Genomic DNA, 19422 nt, shown 5'->3' with positions numbered 1-19422 from the left:
CCAACGACAGCCGTGCGCACGGAGGCAGCGTCTCGTGCACGTGGAGTGGGCGCGGCCGAGGCGTGCACCCCTCCCAAACCACTGCGAGTTCCAAGCCTCGGGTGCGCACTTAGAAACAAGCCTGGCACACGGCTCCGGCTCCATGGATGCCTGCTGCTGCATAAACCAGGAAACGCCCCTGCAGGGTGCAAATTTTTCCAGCTCAGCCACACGGCGAGGAGGAAGGGAAAGCGAGAGAGGTCTCAGCTACTGAGAACGCGTGCCCTACACACGTGCACGCATGTGCACACGCACGCGGCACACACACACACACCCCCTCTCCCCGTTCTGGCAGCCGCTGGATGACCCACTGGCTCAATTTTGGGCTGAGTGTGAAAGAGCCTTAGGAAGCAACCCTTTCCCTCCATCGTATTTTACGTGACAGCACACGGCATTCCAGGGTGGCTCTGATCGCATGGCCCTGGCCCCGGAGACACATTACCTACTGGAATGAGGTCTCCAGGGAACAGCTTTGGCCAAGCCAGAGTCTTGGAGAGACTGAGAGAGACCCCACCTGGGGCTCAGAGCCAAAACTGTCTCACTCTATATTTTTCATAAGATAATAACCTTCGACTTTGGGGACACTGAGCTCAATCCCTGACCTCGTGGCAACTCTGCACCAACCCGGGCCGGTGCATGCAGTAGGGCCTGGGGACGTCCTTGCCGACCCCTCCTTTCTCCACCACAATAAAACTGCCTCCTGGGTCATGGTCATCCAGAAGGAAAGGAACACAGGCAGAGGAGTTGGGAGATAGGTTCTGGTCCTGCCTCAAGCTGGTCACAGTGTCATTAGGCCTCAGTGCCTTCCTCGGTAAAATTGGCCTCGTAAATCCCACTGTCATCTCCTTACCAGCGGCTCTGAGGACCAAAGGAGACAAAAAAGTAAGTTCTGAGAAAACTCGAAAAGCACTGCTCAAAGTTAAAGCACTACAGTCGTTATAAAATAAATCTCAACTTGAGACCAAAGGACATTTTCTTTCTCTTTGTGGAGCTTTTATCTCAGCTTTTCTTCAAACTCTTTCTGAAGGGACAGAAGGGAGACACATTAGACTGTGTTAAATACAGAACACTAAGAATTAACGTCACCAGCCAAGGCTAAGGAAAAGGCCCCCTGGCATTAATGATTCTAGCAGGACTTCCTCCAGGAGCCCTGACCTTGGTTTCTGTCACAAATATTTTCCCTTTCCAGGCCCAGCAGGAAACAACTAATTCACCAGATGCTGTCACCACTGTGGGCTGGTGGCCATCTTGGATTCTCTCAGCCTGGGGCCCAGCCTTCTCACCTCTATCGAAACCTCAAGGAGGGGCTTAGTTCAAAGAGTTTTCTCTTTTTTTCCTTTCGACGTGGTTTTCTAAATGCCCTGAGCATTCTGGCCCCCTCACACGCATAGGACTGATCAGGCCCTGACCCACTGTCACTGACGCTCTAGAGAATGGGGGAGGCATCACTGAGCTGCAACCCACAGAGGCCAGGCAGCCCGAGTCGGGCCCAGGCAGAGAGGGCGGCCCAGACTGTTAGTACACCAGGGAAGGCCTGTCTCCATGGAAAATGTGTATGCAGCTTTGGTCCCACCCCCCACCCCCCACCCCACTCCTATACCTGTGACCCGAGGCTGGGATACGCTCCTGCCCTCCAGGCTTCTGAGGCTGGGAATACAAGGGCAAGTTTCTAGTTGTTCTTTTCCCCCACAGCAGGGCTTGAGGTGGGAGGGAAGTGTAACTGCCTCCGACTTGGGAAGCCGTGTGGCACCCGGAGTGGACGTGACCTGAGAGTCGGTCTGGGGCCTCTCTCTCCTCCTGCCACCCACCAGCTGTGGGTTCTTGGGCAAGCCCAGTGCCTCCCTTCCTCAGATACAAAATAGAGGCACTGTTACGGTCTGCCCTTCATCAGGCACAGGTACAGAGTAAGGACTGAGCCAGGAGTACCCCCGCTGCTGGGGGTGCCTCCCACGCAGGTTCCCAGTGGGGACACATGGGGGCTGGGTCCCCTGGCCTCCAGCACTGGCCTCTAACAACTCCCAGCCTCCCCCCAGGAGCCCCTCCATCTTTCTTCTCCCGGCCCACCCAGGTCACCCAGACCCTCATCACCGACTGCGGGTCTATCCGACTCTGGAGGGACCTTAGGGCTCACCAACCCCAACAGCCTTCCCCTTGGCTTTAGAGAAGCTCCTCCCAAACCTCCTTTGAACAGGAGCAAATCAAGTGAAAACCCAAGCTCAGGGCCTGCCTTCCTGCCTCCCCTGCACCCCGGCCAAGTATCTTTCCATAAGTACTGCAGTTAATTCGTGGAGAGGGAACGAGAGAGCCAGCATATCCCTATTTTGCAAACCCTCAATGAAGTAAAGAGCGCAGGGGACGAGCAGCTGCAGCTGCCAGGTCACAGAAGAGACCACAGGGCCTTCTGAGCCCACGTGGCGGCACACAGCACCCCTGTGACTCTGCTGGCCGAAACCAAGCCAAATCTGATCGAGCCTCTGGCTCTACCCGGGGACAGGGAGCACAGGAGCTGCAACATGACATGGCCCAGCTAAACCTGGGGGTGCAACGAGCAGGGTCCAGACTGGGGGATGCCCGGTGAGCAAGCCCGTTACCTCAGCAGACACACTTCAGGGGAAGAAGAGCGGGCAGAGCGGTTCTAGATTCCACGGGCCACATCGGCCACATGTGAGCTGTGGCACTTGTATGGATCCTGATCCAAGGCCAACAGACTCTGTGGGACCAGGTGAGAACATCTAAACGCTCACCAGGTATTAGATCGTAAGAAACTACTGTCATTTTAAGTATGATAATGACCTTTTTTTAAAAGACCCCACCCCACTGGGGCGCCTGGCTCAGTCAGTTGAGCGGCTGACTTCGGCTCAGGTCATGATCTCACAGTTCGTGAGTTCGAGCCCCGCGTCAGGCTCTGTGCTGACAGCTTGGAGCCTGAAGCCTGCTTCGGATTCTGTGTCTCCCTCTCTGTTCCTCCCCTGCTCACACTCTGTCTCTCTCTCTCTCTCAAAAATAAATAAAGATTAAAAAAAGTAGAAAAAAAATCAAAGATCCCTCCCCCCCCTTAAGGTACCTGCTGAAATACTGGCAGAGGAAGTAACAGGAGGTCTGGGACTTGTTTCAAAATAATCTGGGGGGGTGGGGCAGGGAGAGGGCTGGGGGGGGGAAACCTTAGGTGAACTAAGACTAGCCCTGATTGGTAATTCCTGAAGCTGGGAGGTGGGCACTCAAGGGTTCATGAAATCACTCTCCCAGTTTTGAAATTTTCTGTTTGAAATTCTCCAAAATAATTAAAAGAAAAATAAGGTCTGACCTTCCAACTCTGTCACCAATCTTACTTACTTCTAAGCATCAGCCTACAGAAATTATCTAATTATCTGCACCGATTAAAGAGCAACACGCACTACAACATTCAATGTGGCATCACCCACCCAGAGCACAACGGGGGGCGATGTGACAGTCTACCTCTACGGGGACGGCAGGTGACACTGGGTGCTTCCACTCTACAGACTCTGTGAACATGAAATATGATGATGTAAGACTCTTCAGCAAACAAGATAAAGTGTCCATGAGCTGAAACTATGGTCTAACATTGTCTTTATAATAACAAGCTACAAACAGCCCTCCTGCCTGCTGTGTTTATTTTAAAAAAATTTTTTTAATGTTTTTATTTATTTTTGAGAGAGAGACAGAGCATGAGCAGGGGAGGGGCAGAGACAGGGGGAGACAGAATCTGAAGCGGGCTCCAGGCTCTGAGCTGTCAGCACAGAGCCTGTCGCGGGGCTCGAACTCACGGAGTGTGAGATCATGACCTGCGCTGAAGTCGGACATTCAACCGACTGAGCCACCCAGGCGCCCCAGTGCCTGCTGTGTTTAAATAAGCAGCCAGGTACTTGGGGCGCCTGGGTGGCTGAGCGCCTGGGTGGCTCAGTCGGTTAAGTGTCTGACTTCGGCTCAGGTCATGATCTCACGGTTCGTGGCCCTTGTCTGGCTGTGTGCTGACGGATCAGAGCCTGGAACCCGCTTCAGATTCTGTGTCTCCCTCTCTCTCTACCCCTCCCCCGCTCATTCTCTCTCTCTCTCTCTCTCTCTCTCTCTCTCTCTCTCTCTCAAAAATAAATAAACACTAAAAATAAATTTAAATAAACAGCCAGGTACCAAGGGTGAGATGCACCTGCCCATTTCTAGAGGAGTCAGTCCACGGGAGGGAAAGGGTAGAGGAAGCAGCTGCCTTTCTGGAGCCTCAAGTAGTGAGGCCTGCAGCCCACCAGGGACAACAGGGACCGAGACCCTCAGGTGAAGGGTGACGTGGTCAGGGGAGGGGCTTGGGGCTAGGAGTGAGAATCTTTGTGTCTTATCCCCGCTCTGCTACCAACTCACAGGGGACCCTAGACAACCCACTCTCTAGCTCATCTGCAAACAGAGGAGACGGACGCTCTGTAAGTCCTTTAGCACTAAAATCTGAGGGTCTCTATGGGGACTTGGAAGCTCCAGGAACATCACAGGATGCTCCGGCCCTGCAGGGGTCCTCAGAGCCCCCCCATTAGCTGAACGCTTCCTGTGCCCAGCCAAGCCCTGCCAGGAAGCAGTACTGACGCAGCCTGGCAGGTGGGGACGCAGGCGGTCAGAGAGGCTGTCGGAACCCAGGCCCCTCCCATTCCCACATCCACATTCCTTCTGCCAGTCAGCCCAGAACAATCTAACCCACTTCCTTAATGAACTCCATTCCAGAGTCCACATGCGCACACACGCGCACACACGCATGCACTGAGCGGGCCAGAGGCCCCTTCTAATCTGGAGGCAGGAGCAGCTCAGGCCAGCCTGACCTCAGGCAGGACGCGTGCTCTGGGTCCGGCCAGGTCAAGCGCAGGGTGACCTTGAAGGAGGTGTTCTGCCTTTCTGACTAAAGGACATAGAGGCCCGGTTGCCAAAAGCTGTGATTCCCAAATCGGGGTCCATAACCGGTTTCATGAGTCCACAGGAATTTAGAAATGCAAACCTGCTCAAGGAATGTTCTCCACTCTGAGATAAAGTCCATTCTACTTTTCTGGTACTAAAACATCCTTTCTTTTATGAAATGCCAACCACATTCGATGGTTAGTTAGGTTTTTAAACTTTTTGTTTCTTTCTTTCCTTCCTTCCTTTTCTTGAAAACGGATACGTTTCACAAGGTTATACTCTGGCAACCTTAGAAAGGTCCTTCCCTTTTTAAAACTGGCCTGTGAAATCCCCACCACTGGGATTAAGGTTGCTTTTAGCTCTTCCTGCAGTTCTGTGACCTCTAAGGTTAGTGTCCTCATAAAAAAAAGGTACCAGAAGGCCCATGCCTTTCTCTCTCCCTCCCTGCTATCTGTCCACATACAGGCACCAGGGAAAGGCCATAAGGGGACATGATGAGAAGGCGGCCATATGCATGCAGGATGAGAGCACTCACTAGAAACCAAATCGGTCAGAACCTTCATCCTGGGCTTTCCAGCATTCACATCGTGAGAAAATAAGTTTCTGTTGCTTAGGCCATGTGGTCTGTGGTATTTTGTTGTGGCCGCCCGAGCTGACTAATGCTCTTATGATGGCCTCTCTCCGGTCTAAGCGTCAATCTCCTCTGCAAAAGTGAGACAGTGACATTCCATGAGGCCAGCAGCACCCTAATGCCAAACCAAACAAAGACATCAAAGGAAAAAGAAAACTACGAACCAGTATCTCTTACAAATCTGACGCAAAAATCTTCAACAAACCAAATCTAGCAACATAAAGATACACATCATGACCAAGTCGGATTTATCCCAGGAATGCAAGGCTGGTTTAACATCCAAAATCCAATTAAAGTAATATACCACGACAATAGAATAAAGAGCAAAAACCATATAATCATCTCAACAGACATGGAAAAGGCATCTGATAATATTAAAACGCCTCCTCATGAAAAAAAAAAAAAACCCTGATAAACTGAGAATGGAAGGGAACTTTCTCAAGATGACAAGAATATTTACAAAAAGGTCATAGCTAATATCATACTTAATGTGAAAGGCTGCAAGCTTGCCCCCTAAGACCAAGAACAGGACAGGGATGTCTGCTCTAGCTACTTTTATTTAACATTCTACTGGAGGACCTACCAGGGCAATTGAGCAAGAAAATTAAATAAAAGCCATCCAAATTACAAAGGAAGATGTAGGGGTGCCTGGGTGGCTCAGTCGGTTGAGCGTCCCACTCTTGATGTCAGCTCAGGTCACGATCTCATTGTTCGTGGGTTCGAACCCCAAGTCGGGCTCCAGGCTGACAGCACAGAGCCTACTTGGGATTCTCTTTCTCCCTCGCTCTCTGCCCCTCCCCTATGCTCATGTTCTCTCTCTCTCTCTCTTAAAATAAACTTTATTTTTTACTATTATTATTTTTTTACATTTATTTATTTTTGAGAGAGAGAGAGCGTGAGCAGGAGAGGGGCAGAGAAAGAAGGAGACACAGAATCCGAAGCAGACTTCAGGCTCTGAGCTGTCAGCACAAAGCCTGATGGGGGGCTCGAGCCCACAAACTGTGAGATCATGACCTGAGCCGAAATCGGACACTCAACCGACTAAGCCACCCAAGTGCCCCAATAAATAAACCTTAAAACAAAAAAGGAAGTAAAACTATCTCTATTTGTAAATGGCATGATCTTATAAATAGAAAATTCTAAGAATTCACTAAAAAGGTATTAAAACTAACGAATTAGATTAGCAAGGTTGTAAGATAAATCAATATACGAATATCAGGGCGCCTGGGTGGCTCAGTCGGTTAGGCATCTGACTCTTGATTTTGGTTCAGGTAATGATCTCAGGGCTTGTGGGATCGAGCCCCATGTCGGGCTCTGTGCTGACAGCATGGAGCCTACTTGGGATTCTCTCTCCCCCTGTCCATCCCCCACTCGTACTCTCTGTCTCTCAAAATAAATAAACATTTAAAAAATAATACTAAAAAATATATATACAAATATCAACTGTATTTCTATATAATAACAATGAACAAACTAAAAATGAAATTGAGAAATCAATTCTACAATAGAACAAAAGCAATAAACTACTTATGAATAAAACTTAACATAAGAAGTATAAAACTTACAGTCTGGAAACTATAACACATCACGTAAAAAAGTAAAGAAGACCTAAATAAATGGAAAGACATCTCATGTTCATGAAGCAAAAGAGTATTGTTAAGATGGCAATACTTCCCAAAGTCACCTACATGTTCAACGCAATCCCCATCAAAATCTCAGCTGTAATCCTAAAATTCGAAATGCAAAGGACCAAGAATAGCCAAAAAAAAAAAAAAAAAAAATCTGAAAAAGAAATTCAGAGTTGGAGAACCCATTTCCTAATTTCAAAATTCACTGCAATACTATGGTAATTAAGACAGGGTTGTGCTGGCACAGAACAGACAAATGGATCAATGGAATAGGACTGAAAGTTCAGAAATAAGCCCCCACATTTTCAAAAGTCAGTGGATTTCTTTAGGGGTGTCAAAGCCATTCAGTGGGGAAAGGATTGTCTTTTCAACACACGTACGAGGACAACTGGATTATCCACATGCAAAAGAATGAAACTGGACCCCTATCTCATGCCATATATAAAAATCAACTCAGGAGGGATCAAAGACTAAACGTAAGAGTTATAACTATACAACTCTTAGAAGAAACTATTTGCCTCTTAGAAGCAAATCCTCATGATTAGACATGACACCAAAAGCACAGAGCAACAACGGAAGAATAGATGAGTCAAAATGTAAAATTTCCATGCATCAAAGGACACCATCAAGAAAGTGAAGACAGACTAAAGAATTTTAATCGCAGCCACTGGAGAAAAATTTTGCAAATCATATACCTGATAAGAGACTGGTATCTGGGGGCGCCTGGGTGGCTCAGTCGGTTAAGCGTCCGACTTCAGCTCAGGTCACGATCTCGCGGTCCGTGAGTTCGAGCCCCGCGTCGGGCTCTGGGCTGACGGCTCAGAGCCTGGAGCCTGCTTCCAATTCTGTGTCTCCCTCTCACTCTGCCCCTCCCCCGTTCATGCTCTGTCTCTCTCTGTCCCAAAAATAAATAAACGTTAAAAAAAAATTTAAAAAAAAAAGAGACTGGTATCTGTAATAAATAAAGACCTCCTGCAAGTCAACAATAAAGACAAAAAAAAAATGTTTAAATGGGCAAAGGATCTGAGGAGACAGTTCTCTAAGGAAGACAGATAAATGGGGGCGCCTGGGTGGCTCACTCAGTTAAGCATCTGACTTCAGCTCAGGTCATGATCTCACGGCTCGTGGGTTCGAGCCCCGCACCCGGCTCCCTGCTGTCAGTGCCAAGCCCGCTTCAGACCCTTCGGCTCCCTCTCTCTCTGCCCTCCCCGCCACTCATGCTCTGTCTCTCAATCTCTCTCTAAAATAAACATTAAACAATTTTTTAAAAAAAAAATGAAGACAGACAAATGGATAATACGTTCATGAAAAGATGCTCAACGTTATTAGTCATAAAGGAAATGTAAACCAAAACCATCATGAAATACCACTTCACACCAGAAGGCAGGCTACAAATGAAAACGATAATCACCACCACCACCATAATTAGCCAGATGTGGAGAAACGCCTCACCGCCTCCCCACCCTCCTGACCAGGAGAATCAGCGTCATCTGAGAGTTTGCCAGACATCCAGACCTACGAAATAGGAAACTCAGCACGGGAGCTCAGCGGCATGCGTTTTAAACAGGCCCTCCCGGTGATCCTGAAACTCACTAAAGTTGGGGACTTCTGCCTAGACTATGTGGTTCTCAACCTTGACTACGCATTGCAAGCAACTAGGGAACTTAAAAAAAAAGGACCCACTCCCTGGCCCCCCAAGCACACCTACTAAATCAGGCTCTCTAGGGATGCAACTCAGGCATGGGAAGGTTTTAAAGCTCCCATGTGAAACTATGTGCAGCAGGGATGAAAAAGACGAGATGAAGACCTGCTCTTCAGGCCCTTTGAGTTTGGCCCAGGCCCAGCTCACTATGGCCACCTGGTGGCCATACTGGGGAGTGACTCTATATCTTCCTTCTGCTCCGACCCACCGCTTCTCACTACGACTAACCCCTCGACCAGGAACCCCTGCATGGGGTTCAGGGGTCCTCATCCTCCCCCAGTGGAGGTCAGCATCATCCTGGCCTCTGGAATGGGGGCGGGTGAGCCTGGTTACCAAAAGGTAATGTCAAGTCCTATGACTGGGCCAGGAGGGCTGTATATGACAGAGCCCTGCAGACAACTAATTGAAAGGCACATTTTTTTCTAAATAGGCTGAAATCCTGGATTTTTCATAAAATTTGTACTTTCATGAAGACTTTTTATTTTTTTGAGAGAAAGAGAGAGCGTGCACACACATGCATGCACAAAGGAGGGGCAAGAGAGGGGGTGAGGGAGAAAGGGAGGGAGAGAGAGAGAGGGAGAGAGAGAGAGAGATAGAGATAGAGAGAGAGAGAGAGAGAGAGAGAGAGAATCCTTAAGCAGGCTCCATGCTCAGTGGGGAGCCCCACTGGGGGCCTGATCTCATGACTGTGAGATCATGACCGGACCCAAAATCAAAAGTCAGACGCTTAACTGAACTGACCTGCCCAGGCACCCCAACCTTTTAATTTTTTTTTTTAATTTTCAACATTTATTCATTTTTGAGAGGCAGAGAGAGACAAAGCATGAGTGAGGGAGGGGCAGAGAGAGAGGGAGACACAGAATCCGAACCAGACACCAGGCTCTGAGCCGACAGCACAGAGACCGATGCGGGGCTGGAACTCACGAATCATAAGATCGTGACCTGAGGCAAAGTCAGACGCTCAACCGACTGAGCCACCCAGGAGCCCCAACCCTTTAATTCTTATAACTTAAAGAGTTATTCAAACAGAATTTTTAACTGAGCAGGTCAATCTGGGGCCAGCCCCGGGCAGCACAGACATACACGGGTCCTGGGTGGGCAGCCGGGCAGCATCAGCTGCTAAAACACTGAACGGCTTCCCTGCAGGTGGTTACATGGCCACCTGCCAAGACCTTGGAGTGGCCCCATCTACCAACCTGACTCTTGCCCGAGACCCTCGGTGCCCCTCATAACCCAGGAACGGAAGGGTTAACACCCAGTATCACAGGGGTCTAGGACAGGGTGTTTGCTCTGACCAGCCACACCGTGACTGGTCCCAGGGCTGCAGCAGCGGTTACTCTGAATATCGCCGGTGCTGGACATCAAGCACTCCAAAGTCAAGCCAGGATGAGTTGGGGCGGGGTGTGTTTCCATTTCACAGATCACTTGCAGAAGGCGAAGAAGTAACTAAGAACTGAGGGGGGTCCCCCAGGATCCCTAGCCACCTCACACCCAGTCAAACACAACCCGGGCCGTGCACATGGGGAAGGACACCTGGGTCCGGGCGAGGCTCACCTGGCGGTAGGTGCAGATGATGATTTCCCGCAGGTGGTAGTGCATGGGCGTCATGGTCTCACTGACTGTGTCCAGGGCTGCATCTACCTCCTTCTTCACCTGGTGCCCAGCGGGCAGCAGCTGCACCACCTTCATCACCACCTGGGGCCAGAGGAGCACCAAGAACACCAAGGAGGGTAGGTGGGGCCCCCAGCCCCAGGCTCACCCCACACTAAGGGCCACCTCAAGGCCCATTTCCAAGAAACAGTGCTGGGAAAACTGGATATTCACATGCAAGTTTAACTCAAAACGGATCAAAGAGCTAAACAAAGAGCTAAAACCATGAGACTCTTAGAAGAAAATACAGACGAAAGCTTCATGATGTTGCATTGGGCAATGATTTGTTAGATATGACATCAGAAGCAAAGGCAACAAAAGCAAGGACACTATCAACGGTGTCAAAGGGCAACCAACAGAAGCAAAGGAAATATTTACAAATCACGTATCGGATAAGGGATTGATATCCAGAATATGTTTAAAAATTCCCATAATGCAACAACAAAACAAACCAAATCAAAAATGGGCAAAGCACCTGAACAGGCACTTCTCCATAGAAGACACGCAGGTGGCCCATAAGCACATGGAAAGATGCTCAGCATCCCTCATCATTAGGGAAACACAACTCAAAACCACAGTGAGATGCCACCTCACACCCACTAGGATGGCTGCTATCAGAACAAAAAACAACAGGTGCTGGGGAAACGAAAACCCTGGTGCTTTGCTGGTGGAAGTGTAACATGGTGCCACTGCCATGGAACACAGTACGGAAGTTGTTCAAAAATTAAGCGGGCTTGGGGCGCCTGGGTGGCGCAGTCGGTTAAGCGTCCGACTTCAGCCAGGTCACGATCTCGCGGTCTGTGAGTTCGAGCCCCGCGTCAGGCTCTGGGCTGATGGCTCGGAGCCTGGAGCCTGTTTCCAATTCTGTGTCTCCCTCTCTCTCTGCCCCTCCCCCGTTCATGCTCTGTCTCTCTCTGTCCCAAAAATAAAATAAAAAACGTTGAAAAAAAAAAAAAATTAAGCGGGCTGCCATATGATCCAGCAATTCTACTTCTAAAAGTGCAAGCAGATATTTGAATGGGTATTTGTACTCCCCTGTTTAGAGCAGCATCATTCACAACAGCCACAAGGTGAAAATAACCTGTGTCGACCGACAGATAAATTGATAAACAGAATGTGGTCTGTATATACAACAGAATGCTACCCAGTCTTAAAAAAGAGTGAAATTCTAATAGACACTCAACACGACGGAACCTCAAGAACACCATGCTGTGCTAAGTGAAATAAACCAAACACAAAAGGAGAAATTCTCTATGATCCTACTTATCTGAGGTACCTAGAACAGTCAAATCCATAGAGACAGAAAGTAGAACAGTGGTCACCAGGGGCTGAGGGGAGGGAGGAATGGGGAGTTACTGTTTTGTGAAGACGGTCAGTTTTCAATGAAGAAAGAGTCCTGGAGGCGGATGATGGTAATGGTTGCACAACAATGCGAAGGTACTCGATGGTTGCACGACAATGTGAACGTGCACGACAATGCGAATGTACGCTTTAAGGCTGGTTAAAATGGTAAATTACATCGTACATATATTTTACCACAATTAAAAAAACACAAAAATCTAAGAATCAGCAAATCAGCGAGGGGAAGGAAAAGAGGAGTTTCCGGAGAGGGAACAGCATATGCAAAGGCCAAGAAGCTGAGGGAGCTTGACAAGTTTGAGGCCAGGGTGACAGGGCAGCAGGGACAACAAGGCAAGAGCAATGTGAGGAGGCCAGCCAACCAGGCGGGAGCCGACCACAGCACCAACGCCAGAGAGCCCCATGCCAGCTCTGAGCTCCACGTTCCCCATCTGTAGGGCAGGGACACAGCCGCCTACTTGCAGGGTGTCTGAATTGATAACACGTGGCAAGCGTACAATACAGGGCTGACTAAATTAGAAATGTTAGTGGCTATGCATTCAGTGCCCTGGACTGAAACGGGGGTGGGGCAGGACAGGCCCTGACCCCGCATCGAGGTCACCAGCCACAGCTGGGTCCCAAGTGCCTGTCAGGCAGCGTCGGTGTCACCCAGACGAGATGGTGGCCAGGGGCCTCCCCCAGGGCGGAGCAGCCCAGCGGCAGGGCCAGGCTAGACCGACCCCACTCTTCTCCAATCGCCATTGGCCAGGGCCCGGAGCCAAGCGGACCTGTGCTTTGGTTTGCTCACTGTGAAATGGGAGCAGGGGAGCACGGAGATGATGAGGTGGAAGAAGGTGACATCATGAAGAGGAGCTCTGAGGATCCCCTGACTGCCAGTGAGACGTGCCCTCTCCCCTCGCCCAGGCGTCCCCCGGGGGCCCCTTGGGGCATGCTCACCTCAAATTCGCCCTTGGTGAACTTGGCATCGGGCACACTCACAAGCTCCTCCTCGCCCACCTCGGGGAAGCCCTGAGGGAGGACAGCTGCTAGTACAGGGAGCACCTCTGTCCAGGCCACACCCTCCCGCTGCGGGGAGCCCCTTGCCGGGGGCGCTGCCAGCCCCACGTGCCCTCTGCCCAAGACTGATGGGAGAGGCTCCAGGACCGCGCCAGGCCCCGTCTCTGCCCCCCACACCCTCCTGCCGCAGCCAGCGTCCCCGGACCGAGCCCCACCCTGCCCCATCCACACGTGACAGGCCACGCATACTTGGATGTGCCAGAAGGCGAGCACAGCCACCACCATGGCGGTCGTGGTCCGGCCCTGGCCGCTGAGGCAGCTGAACACGAAGCCGGTGCCCGCGTCCTTGGCGAGGGCAGCCCGCAGGGACTCGAGCAGTCGGTCGAAATCCTGGGTGGGGAGACCAGGGGCTAAGTCGGCAGGTGCTCGAGGCCGCAGGCTCCCAACACGGCCCCCCACCCCCCCAAACAGCAAATCCCAGCAGCTGTCCCGGGATACCCCGTGCCAGGTTCTGGGTCAGGCTCACAACCTGTGCGCTCACCACTCAACTCACCACGTGCACGTAAATGGCCACACCCCTGTGTACCGTCACCCCTACCCCAGGCACCAGGACCAGACATACAAGCAGACACACACACACACACACACACACACACACTGCCAGGACACAAAACGTGTATGCCACTCCCATGAGCTGTGTTCCCAGGCCCTGGCCCTGTTGCCTCCCTGGGAAGGGCCCAACCCGCGACCCAGCCCAAGGGCAGGGGTCTGACCTCAGCAGAGCACTGCAGCACATGTCCACCAGGGGGCGACAAACTACGGGCCACCAGACCCACAGGGGCAGGGAATCCGAGCCCCAGCCATCACCTACTACAGGGTACACATCAGAAGTCCCCACACACCCCCGGCACAGAACACACCCCGCACGGACACATCACCAAACACCCAACACATCGCACAGCGACCCACATGCCGGAAGTGGCGGGCACACCACCCCCCCAGATGCATCCCCTGTACCTTAAAGACACAAACCACACAGACACCTGCAAAGACACAACCCTACAGAGACCACGCCCACACAACCCTGGTCATACACCAGCATTCCGCAGCTCCCTCTTCCACAAACCCCGTACCCACACGACAACACACGGTTCCCCAAAGGCACGTTCTCCACATATCCCCCGGTAAAGACCAGAAGAACGTCGCAGATTCCACACAAACACACCCACCACACACATACACACACTCCACAGTAACACCCACACCTGCTCCAAACACGCCTCCCCAACAGACGCACATTCGCCACAAACACCTGCAACACATAATAAGCACACACGCACATACAAGCACATGCAGACGCAAAGCTGTGAATAAACCACCTGGGCCAAATCTGAAGGCTGAACGAGCTCCCAGGCCCCCAGGAGAGCTGTGCCCACAGCCGAGGCCCGGGCCGGAGGGGAGGCAGGAGAGGGCCTCCTCTGCCCCACAGAGGCCCGGCCTGCGCAGCCCCCTCACCTCCTCGCAGGGGGCGCAGAAGTCTGGCACAGGGATGCGGTGGTAAGTGAGGCCGGGGTAGGCCCCACGGTGCTGGGCGAAGACCTCCCGTGTGGTGAGGCATGTCTGGAACCTGCGGGTCGGTGGCCCCCCCGTGCCTGGGAGAGGCGTACTCAGGTGGGCCTTCAGCTGGATCTCCAGGTGCTAGGGGAGGGTGGGACAGAGGGTCAGGCCACTGAGGCAGCCTCCAGGCCACCCCGGAAGGCCAAAGCCTGCCATGGCCAAGACCAGTCCCGGCTTTGGGGAGCAGCCCCGCCCTGAGCCTCAGGGGTGAGAGCCAGACCCAGAGGCAGGGAGAGATGGCCAAAATGGGAGTCCTAAATCAGCCCCTCCCTGAGTCTGCTCCTCCTGGGGCCTCAGTTTCTCCATCTTACAAGAGGAGCACGGAACCTTCTGAAGACCCTGCCGGGGGAGGGTCCGAGGTAGGGCTGTGCAGAAGGCAGGACGGCCTCACCTCAAGCTGGTCAGGGGCCATGGGGGGCCCAGGCCACCGCAGGCTGTGGGTGTGCCCGTCACACTCCAACACTGCCTCCTCCCTCAGGTTGACCCACACGACATGCTTCAGCTTCCGCTTGGCATCGGTCAGGTAGGCCAGGATACTCCCCAGGGCCTGGGGGGACAGGAGGGCCGTCAGTGAAAGGGCTCCACCCTCTCCCCCGAGCCCCCTGGGGACCCTGGGGTGCTCACCTTGGCACTGGGCTGGGCTGTGCCATAGATAGGCATGCGGGGCACCCGCCGGAAGTTGGCCACGTCCATCTCTCTGACAGTGCTGAGTGCGTCTGGGGAGATGAGGTCGTCCGCCCCCTGTGGGGAGAGCAGCAAGCCTGTGACCGCAGCAGCTGCCTTGAGACTCAGGGCCTGGCCCAAGGCGGGCAGAGGCGGGCAGAGGCGGGCCGGGAGCAGCACTTTACGGTTTACAAAGCACTTTTGCACACTTGGAACTTCGTCACCACCCTGGCAAGGAGCAGAGCGATACTGCCCACCCTCCAGATGAGGAAGGTGAGGCTCAAAGATGAGAGGCCGGTGGCAAAGACATCAGAACCAGGTTTCCTGACTCCCTGTCCCGAGCACCTGGGTTTGCGGAGGAGGAGAGGGTACCACAGCAATGGCCAAAGCGGCAGATGCTTCTTGGGGCCTGAGATCAACCCACGTCACCCATAGGAGGACTCTACCACCCCAAAGGCCATCACCCCTTTGCCTCCTGTGAAGGGGACCAATGTGTAACCAACCCAACCCCTCAGGAATCGAGGGCGCACCGGCCCCGTGGCCAGCCCACACCCATTTCTACGTCCCCAGACAGCCGGCCACACTCACCAGAGAGCCCTTAGTGAGGAGGTCCCCAGGGACGACAGGCCCCGCTGAGCTCAGGGTCACAGGCAGGCGGTACAGCTCAGGATGGGCACAGAGCCAGCGGCTGAAACTGAGGGCAAAGGCCAGCGGGTACTGCAGCCCAAGGCGGAGAGAGATGGGAGTTCAGGGGCACGAGGCCACCCCAAACTCTCCCAGCCTGCCCTGTGGTGGGGGAGCCCTCAAGAGACATCCATCATGGTCCAGGGCAGGGGAGAGAGGCTGGAGAGAGACGACCAGGAGGTCCAAAGCAAGATCCTTCCAGGCTCTGATACCCTGCCTAAGGGTACAGAGACGAACCCAGGGCAGAGAGAGGTGGGCCCGCTCTTTGCCTGACCTGCTCTAGGACCACCACTCTATCTGGTCTCTCCTTGCCTCCCCACACCCACCTTCCTCTGCGACCAGCGCACACGTCCCCATGCTCCTCCCCCGCTCCATCGGGGTCCTTGGCGACCCCATGCCAGTCACCGTGGTGGAGAGGCCTGGAGGGACCCCAGGAGAAGGGGTTGTGGGTCCACTCATTCCCCAGCCCCACCTGCTCATGGAGATAGTAGTTAAACAGGATCAGGTAGAAGTATCGCTCCAGGCTCTGCAGCGCCCTCTGCCGGACACCATGCTGGCTGCTGCTTCCCTGAGAGGAGGTGATGGGGAAGAAGGGCCGGTGGTAAAGAGGGGGCTCCTGGGGCTACCCCGTTCCCATCCCCAGAAGGGCAGACGCTAAGCCTCTGAAATCCCCAGGACACAATCTCCCCTCCCTTTATGACACAGCTCTGCCAGGCTGGAAGTTCTTCCAAGCGTCTAACCCTATCCCACTTGCTGGGATTCATCTGTGGCCCCGGGAAAGCCACTGGTGACTCCACCAGGACTACCGCTATCGGAGCAGGGAGCCTCCCCCACAGGTTCTGCGCCCAGAAATAGGCTGGGATCCACTCCCCTTCGCACCAAGGCCACCCCCCCTGCAGGGGCCGTGCACGGTCGTGTTGAAGAAACAAGTAGATAAAAACACCCTTCTGTAACCCAGAGGCCCTCCCTTAACAACTGTGACCTTCCCCACAAGAAAACAGAAAGACCCTCACAACAGTGCTCCAAGGGGGCCATTATCATTATCCGTACTTGACAGAGGTTCTGAGAAATGAAGTGACTTGCTCAGTCACACAGCTGTTGGCAGGGAGAGCTGGGTCCCCAAACAAATGTCCTAAGCCCAGCCCAGCATGCTCTGGGTAGGGAGCTGTCAGAGAGAATCCCAGCTCCCTCTCTTCACCCTCCAATCTCAGGGTTCTCCTGCTGGGTCAGTACCACCTTCTGGAGGGCAAGCGAGATTCATAGAGGCCCGAAAGGTCATGCCCTTGGATTACATTTAATCCCATCTTTGGGAATCTAGGCCAGAGGTCGGCAAACTTCTATTTCTATAAAAGGCCAGTAAATATTCTAGGGTCTCTCTTCCAGCTGTGCCACAGATGGTCCTGAAATGAACGGGCAAGACCATGTTCCAATAAAACGTATTTAACAGGGGCGCCTGGCTGGCTCAGTCGGTTGGGCGTCCGACTCTTGATTTCGGCTGAGGTCATGCTCCCAGGGTCGTGGGATCGAGCCCCATGTTGGGCTCCACACTGAGCGTGCTTGAGAGTCTCTCCTTCCCTCTACCCCTCCCCTGCTTGTGCTCCCTCATGCTCTCTCGAAAAAAATACACAACAAAATAAAACTTATCTACAAAATCAAGGTGGCAGGTTGCATTTGGCCTATGGGTCGTCATTTGCCAACCTGTGATCTAGACTAAGGGAGAAAAACCTAAATACAGAAGAGCTTCATTTTCATGAAGTTATCTTGATGCAAAAGAATTTGCACTGATGAGCAACTCAACTGTCTCACAGGAGGGGCCGATTAGTAAACCACGGCAGGTGACATGCCAGGGACATCTGCTCTGTGCCAGGCTCCCTGCTAAGTGCTTCATGGCTCTTACTTTGGTGGGTCCTCACAACAATCCTATGGGGTGGCTATGATTACTGGCCCCGTTTTACGAGTGGGGAAACTGAGGCACAGAGCAGTTAAGCAGGTTGCCCACGCCCACACACCTGTAGGTGGCACGGCCGGGACCAGAACCCAGGTGGTCAGGCCACAGCCCGTGCCCTTGCCCCCCCCCCGCCAGGCCAACAATGGTTGAGCCACCCAGTGGGCTTAAGTGACACAGCCAGCAAAGATCTCGAGGACAATGAGCAGGGATGCATGAGAGAGTGAAGTGATAGGCCATGAGCAGGACGCAAACCGTCCCCCGGGCCCCCACACAAGATCATCACAAAGCACATGGAAGGAAGCCAGCCCCAAAGCCACACAGGGATGACGGGTGCCTCTTTTCCTTCTCTAATTTCTCAATTTTCTGTACTATACTATTGCTTTTAAGAGATACGTTTTTTTAAGTGTTAAGGAACAGTCTCTGCAGGCCTTAGATTCCTTCCACGTGCTGTGCGCAAACACTGTCACGACAACCCCCTCTCCCCAGAGCGTAGGGACAGGGCCGCGGAGACGGCCCAGGGCCCGTCGCTCTTCCAGAAGCAGCGCCCTGGACCAAACCCTGGCCTCCCCAAAGACACAGCAAGGGACCGATTTGCAGGGGGAGCCATGAGCAGTCTGGGAAGTCTCTGGGCCCAAGAGGCCCCAGGCACCCCCGCCAGCAGCCGCTTCCTCCATCCTGTTTATTCTGAAGCAAGGAGACCTGGCCAGGGAAAGTAAACTTCCACTCTTCCTTGTCCGTCCTTCCTGCAGGCCCAGCTCCTCTATCAACACCTCTCCTCTCCGGGAGAAGAAGCGACCAGGAAAAGTCCGTCGGCAAGAAACCAGTCAATAGTCCTACCAAAATGAGGCTGCAGGACTCAGGCAAAAGCAGACCCTCTCTGTGCCTCACCTGGGCTGGGCCGGCCGGCCGGACACTTTCCAGCTTCCTCTGGTTTTCCAAGATGGCCTCCTTCAGGTTATGCATCTCTGCACAGGCGGTGATGGCTCTGTCCACCTGGCGCCCCGACCCGGGCAGAGAGGAGGGGAGGGCAGCAGGGAGGGAGCGGGGCGGGGGAGATGGCGGAGACAGATGGAAGAAAAAGGGAAAGAACAGTTTGCCTAGAAGGGGGAGGTGTCAGGGGAGGAAGAGAGCCCAGCAGGGGAGCAGTGAAGGCCCCTCCACTGCCCCGGCCGCCAGCCCCCTCACTCACCTCGTCCACCATCTTCTTGCCCTGAGGCACCATGTGGAGAAAGCTCTGGATCACCTGGAGCTGCTCCATGGGCAGTGGCTTGGTCTGCAGGGGGACAGCCCTGACAAGGAAGGGGTCAGTAGCACGGTCAGTGCTCCCAAAGGCTTCGACTCCTGTCCTCCTCTCGACACGCTTCCATTCACGTGGCCGCTGAGGGGCACCGGGCTACAGGCTCCAAGTCTTCCTCCCCATTCAGGTTGAAGGAAGCAAGGGGCATTTTCCCTACTGGGGAAACTGAGGCCCAGAAAGGTCAAGCGACTTTTTTCACGTGACTCGGCAAGTCTGCGGCAACCCAGGAAACGAACCCCACACGCCCCATCTCCAGCTCTGGCCCTGGGTCCCTGACGTGTCCCCAGCATTCTGGCAGCCCGCCCCCTCCTCCACTCA

General features: G+C 53.3%; 1 protein-coding gene across 2 annotated transcripts in view; it reads right to left on the bottom strand.

The window, feature by feature from the left end:
* PALD1 (phosphatase domain containing paladin 1) overlaps positions 1-19422 on the bottom strand; it is a 72235-nt gene that overhangs the window by 9139 nt on the left and 43674 nt on the right. Inside the window, exons 9-18 of one of the 2 annotated variants that reach the window (XM_049646158.1) lie at positions 18997-19096; positions 18696-18800; positions 16332-16427; positions 15764-15892; positions 15137-15253; positions 14904-15059; positions 14411-14593; positions 13145-13285; positions 12836-12907; positions 10445-10585 (exon numbers count right to left, since the gene is read on the bottom strand). In XM_049646158.1, coding sequence (XP_049502115.1) covers positions 10445-10585; positions 12836-12907; positions 13145-13285; positions 14411-14593; positions 14904-15059; positions 15137-15253; positions 15764-15892; positions 16332-16427; positions 18696-18800; positions 18997-19096 — 1240 coding nt within the window. The remainder of the gene's footprint in view (positions 1-10444; positions 10586-12835; positions 12908-13144; positions 13286-14410; positions 14594-14903; positions 15060-15136; positions 15254-15763; positions 15893-16331; positions 16428-18695; positions 18801-18996; positions 19097-19422) is intronic. The other variant, XM_049646159.1, reaches the window with a different exon arrangement.

The sequence above is a fragment of the Panthera uncia genome, chromosome D2 (genome assembly GCF_023721935.1).
Source record: "Panthera uncia isolate 11264 chromosome D2, Puncia_PCG_1.0, whole genome shotgun sequence".
NCBI lineage: Eukaryota > Metazoa > Chordata > Mammalia > Carnivora > Felidae > Panthera > Panthera uncia.
This window is presented reverse-complemented; position numbering and strand designations above follow the sequence as displayed.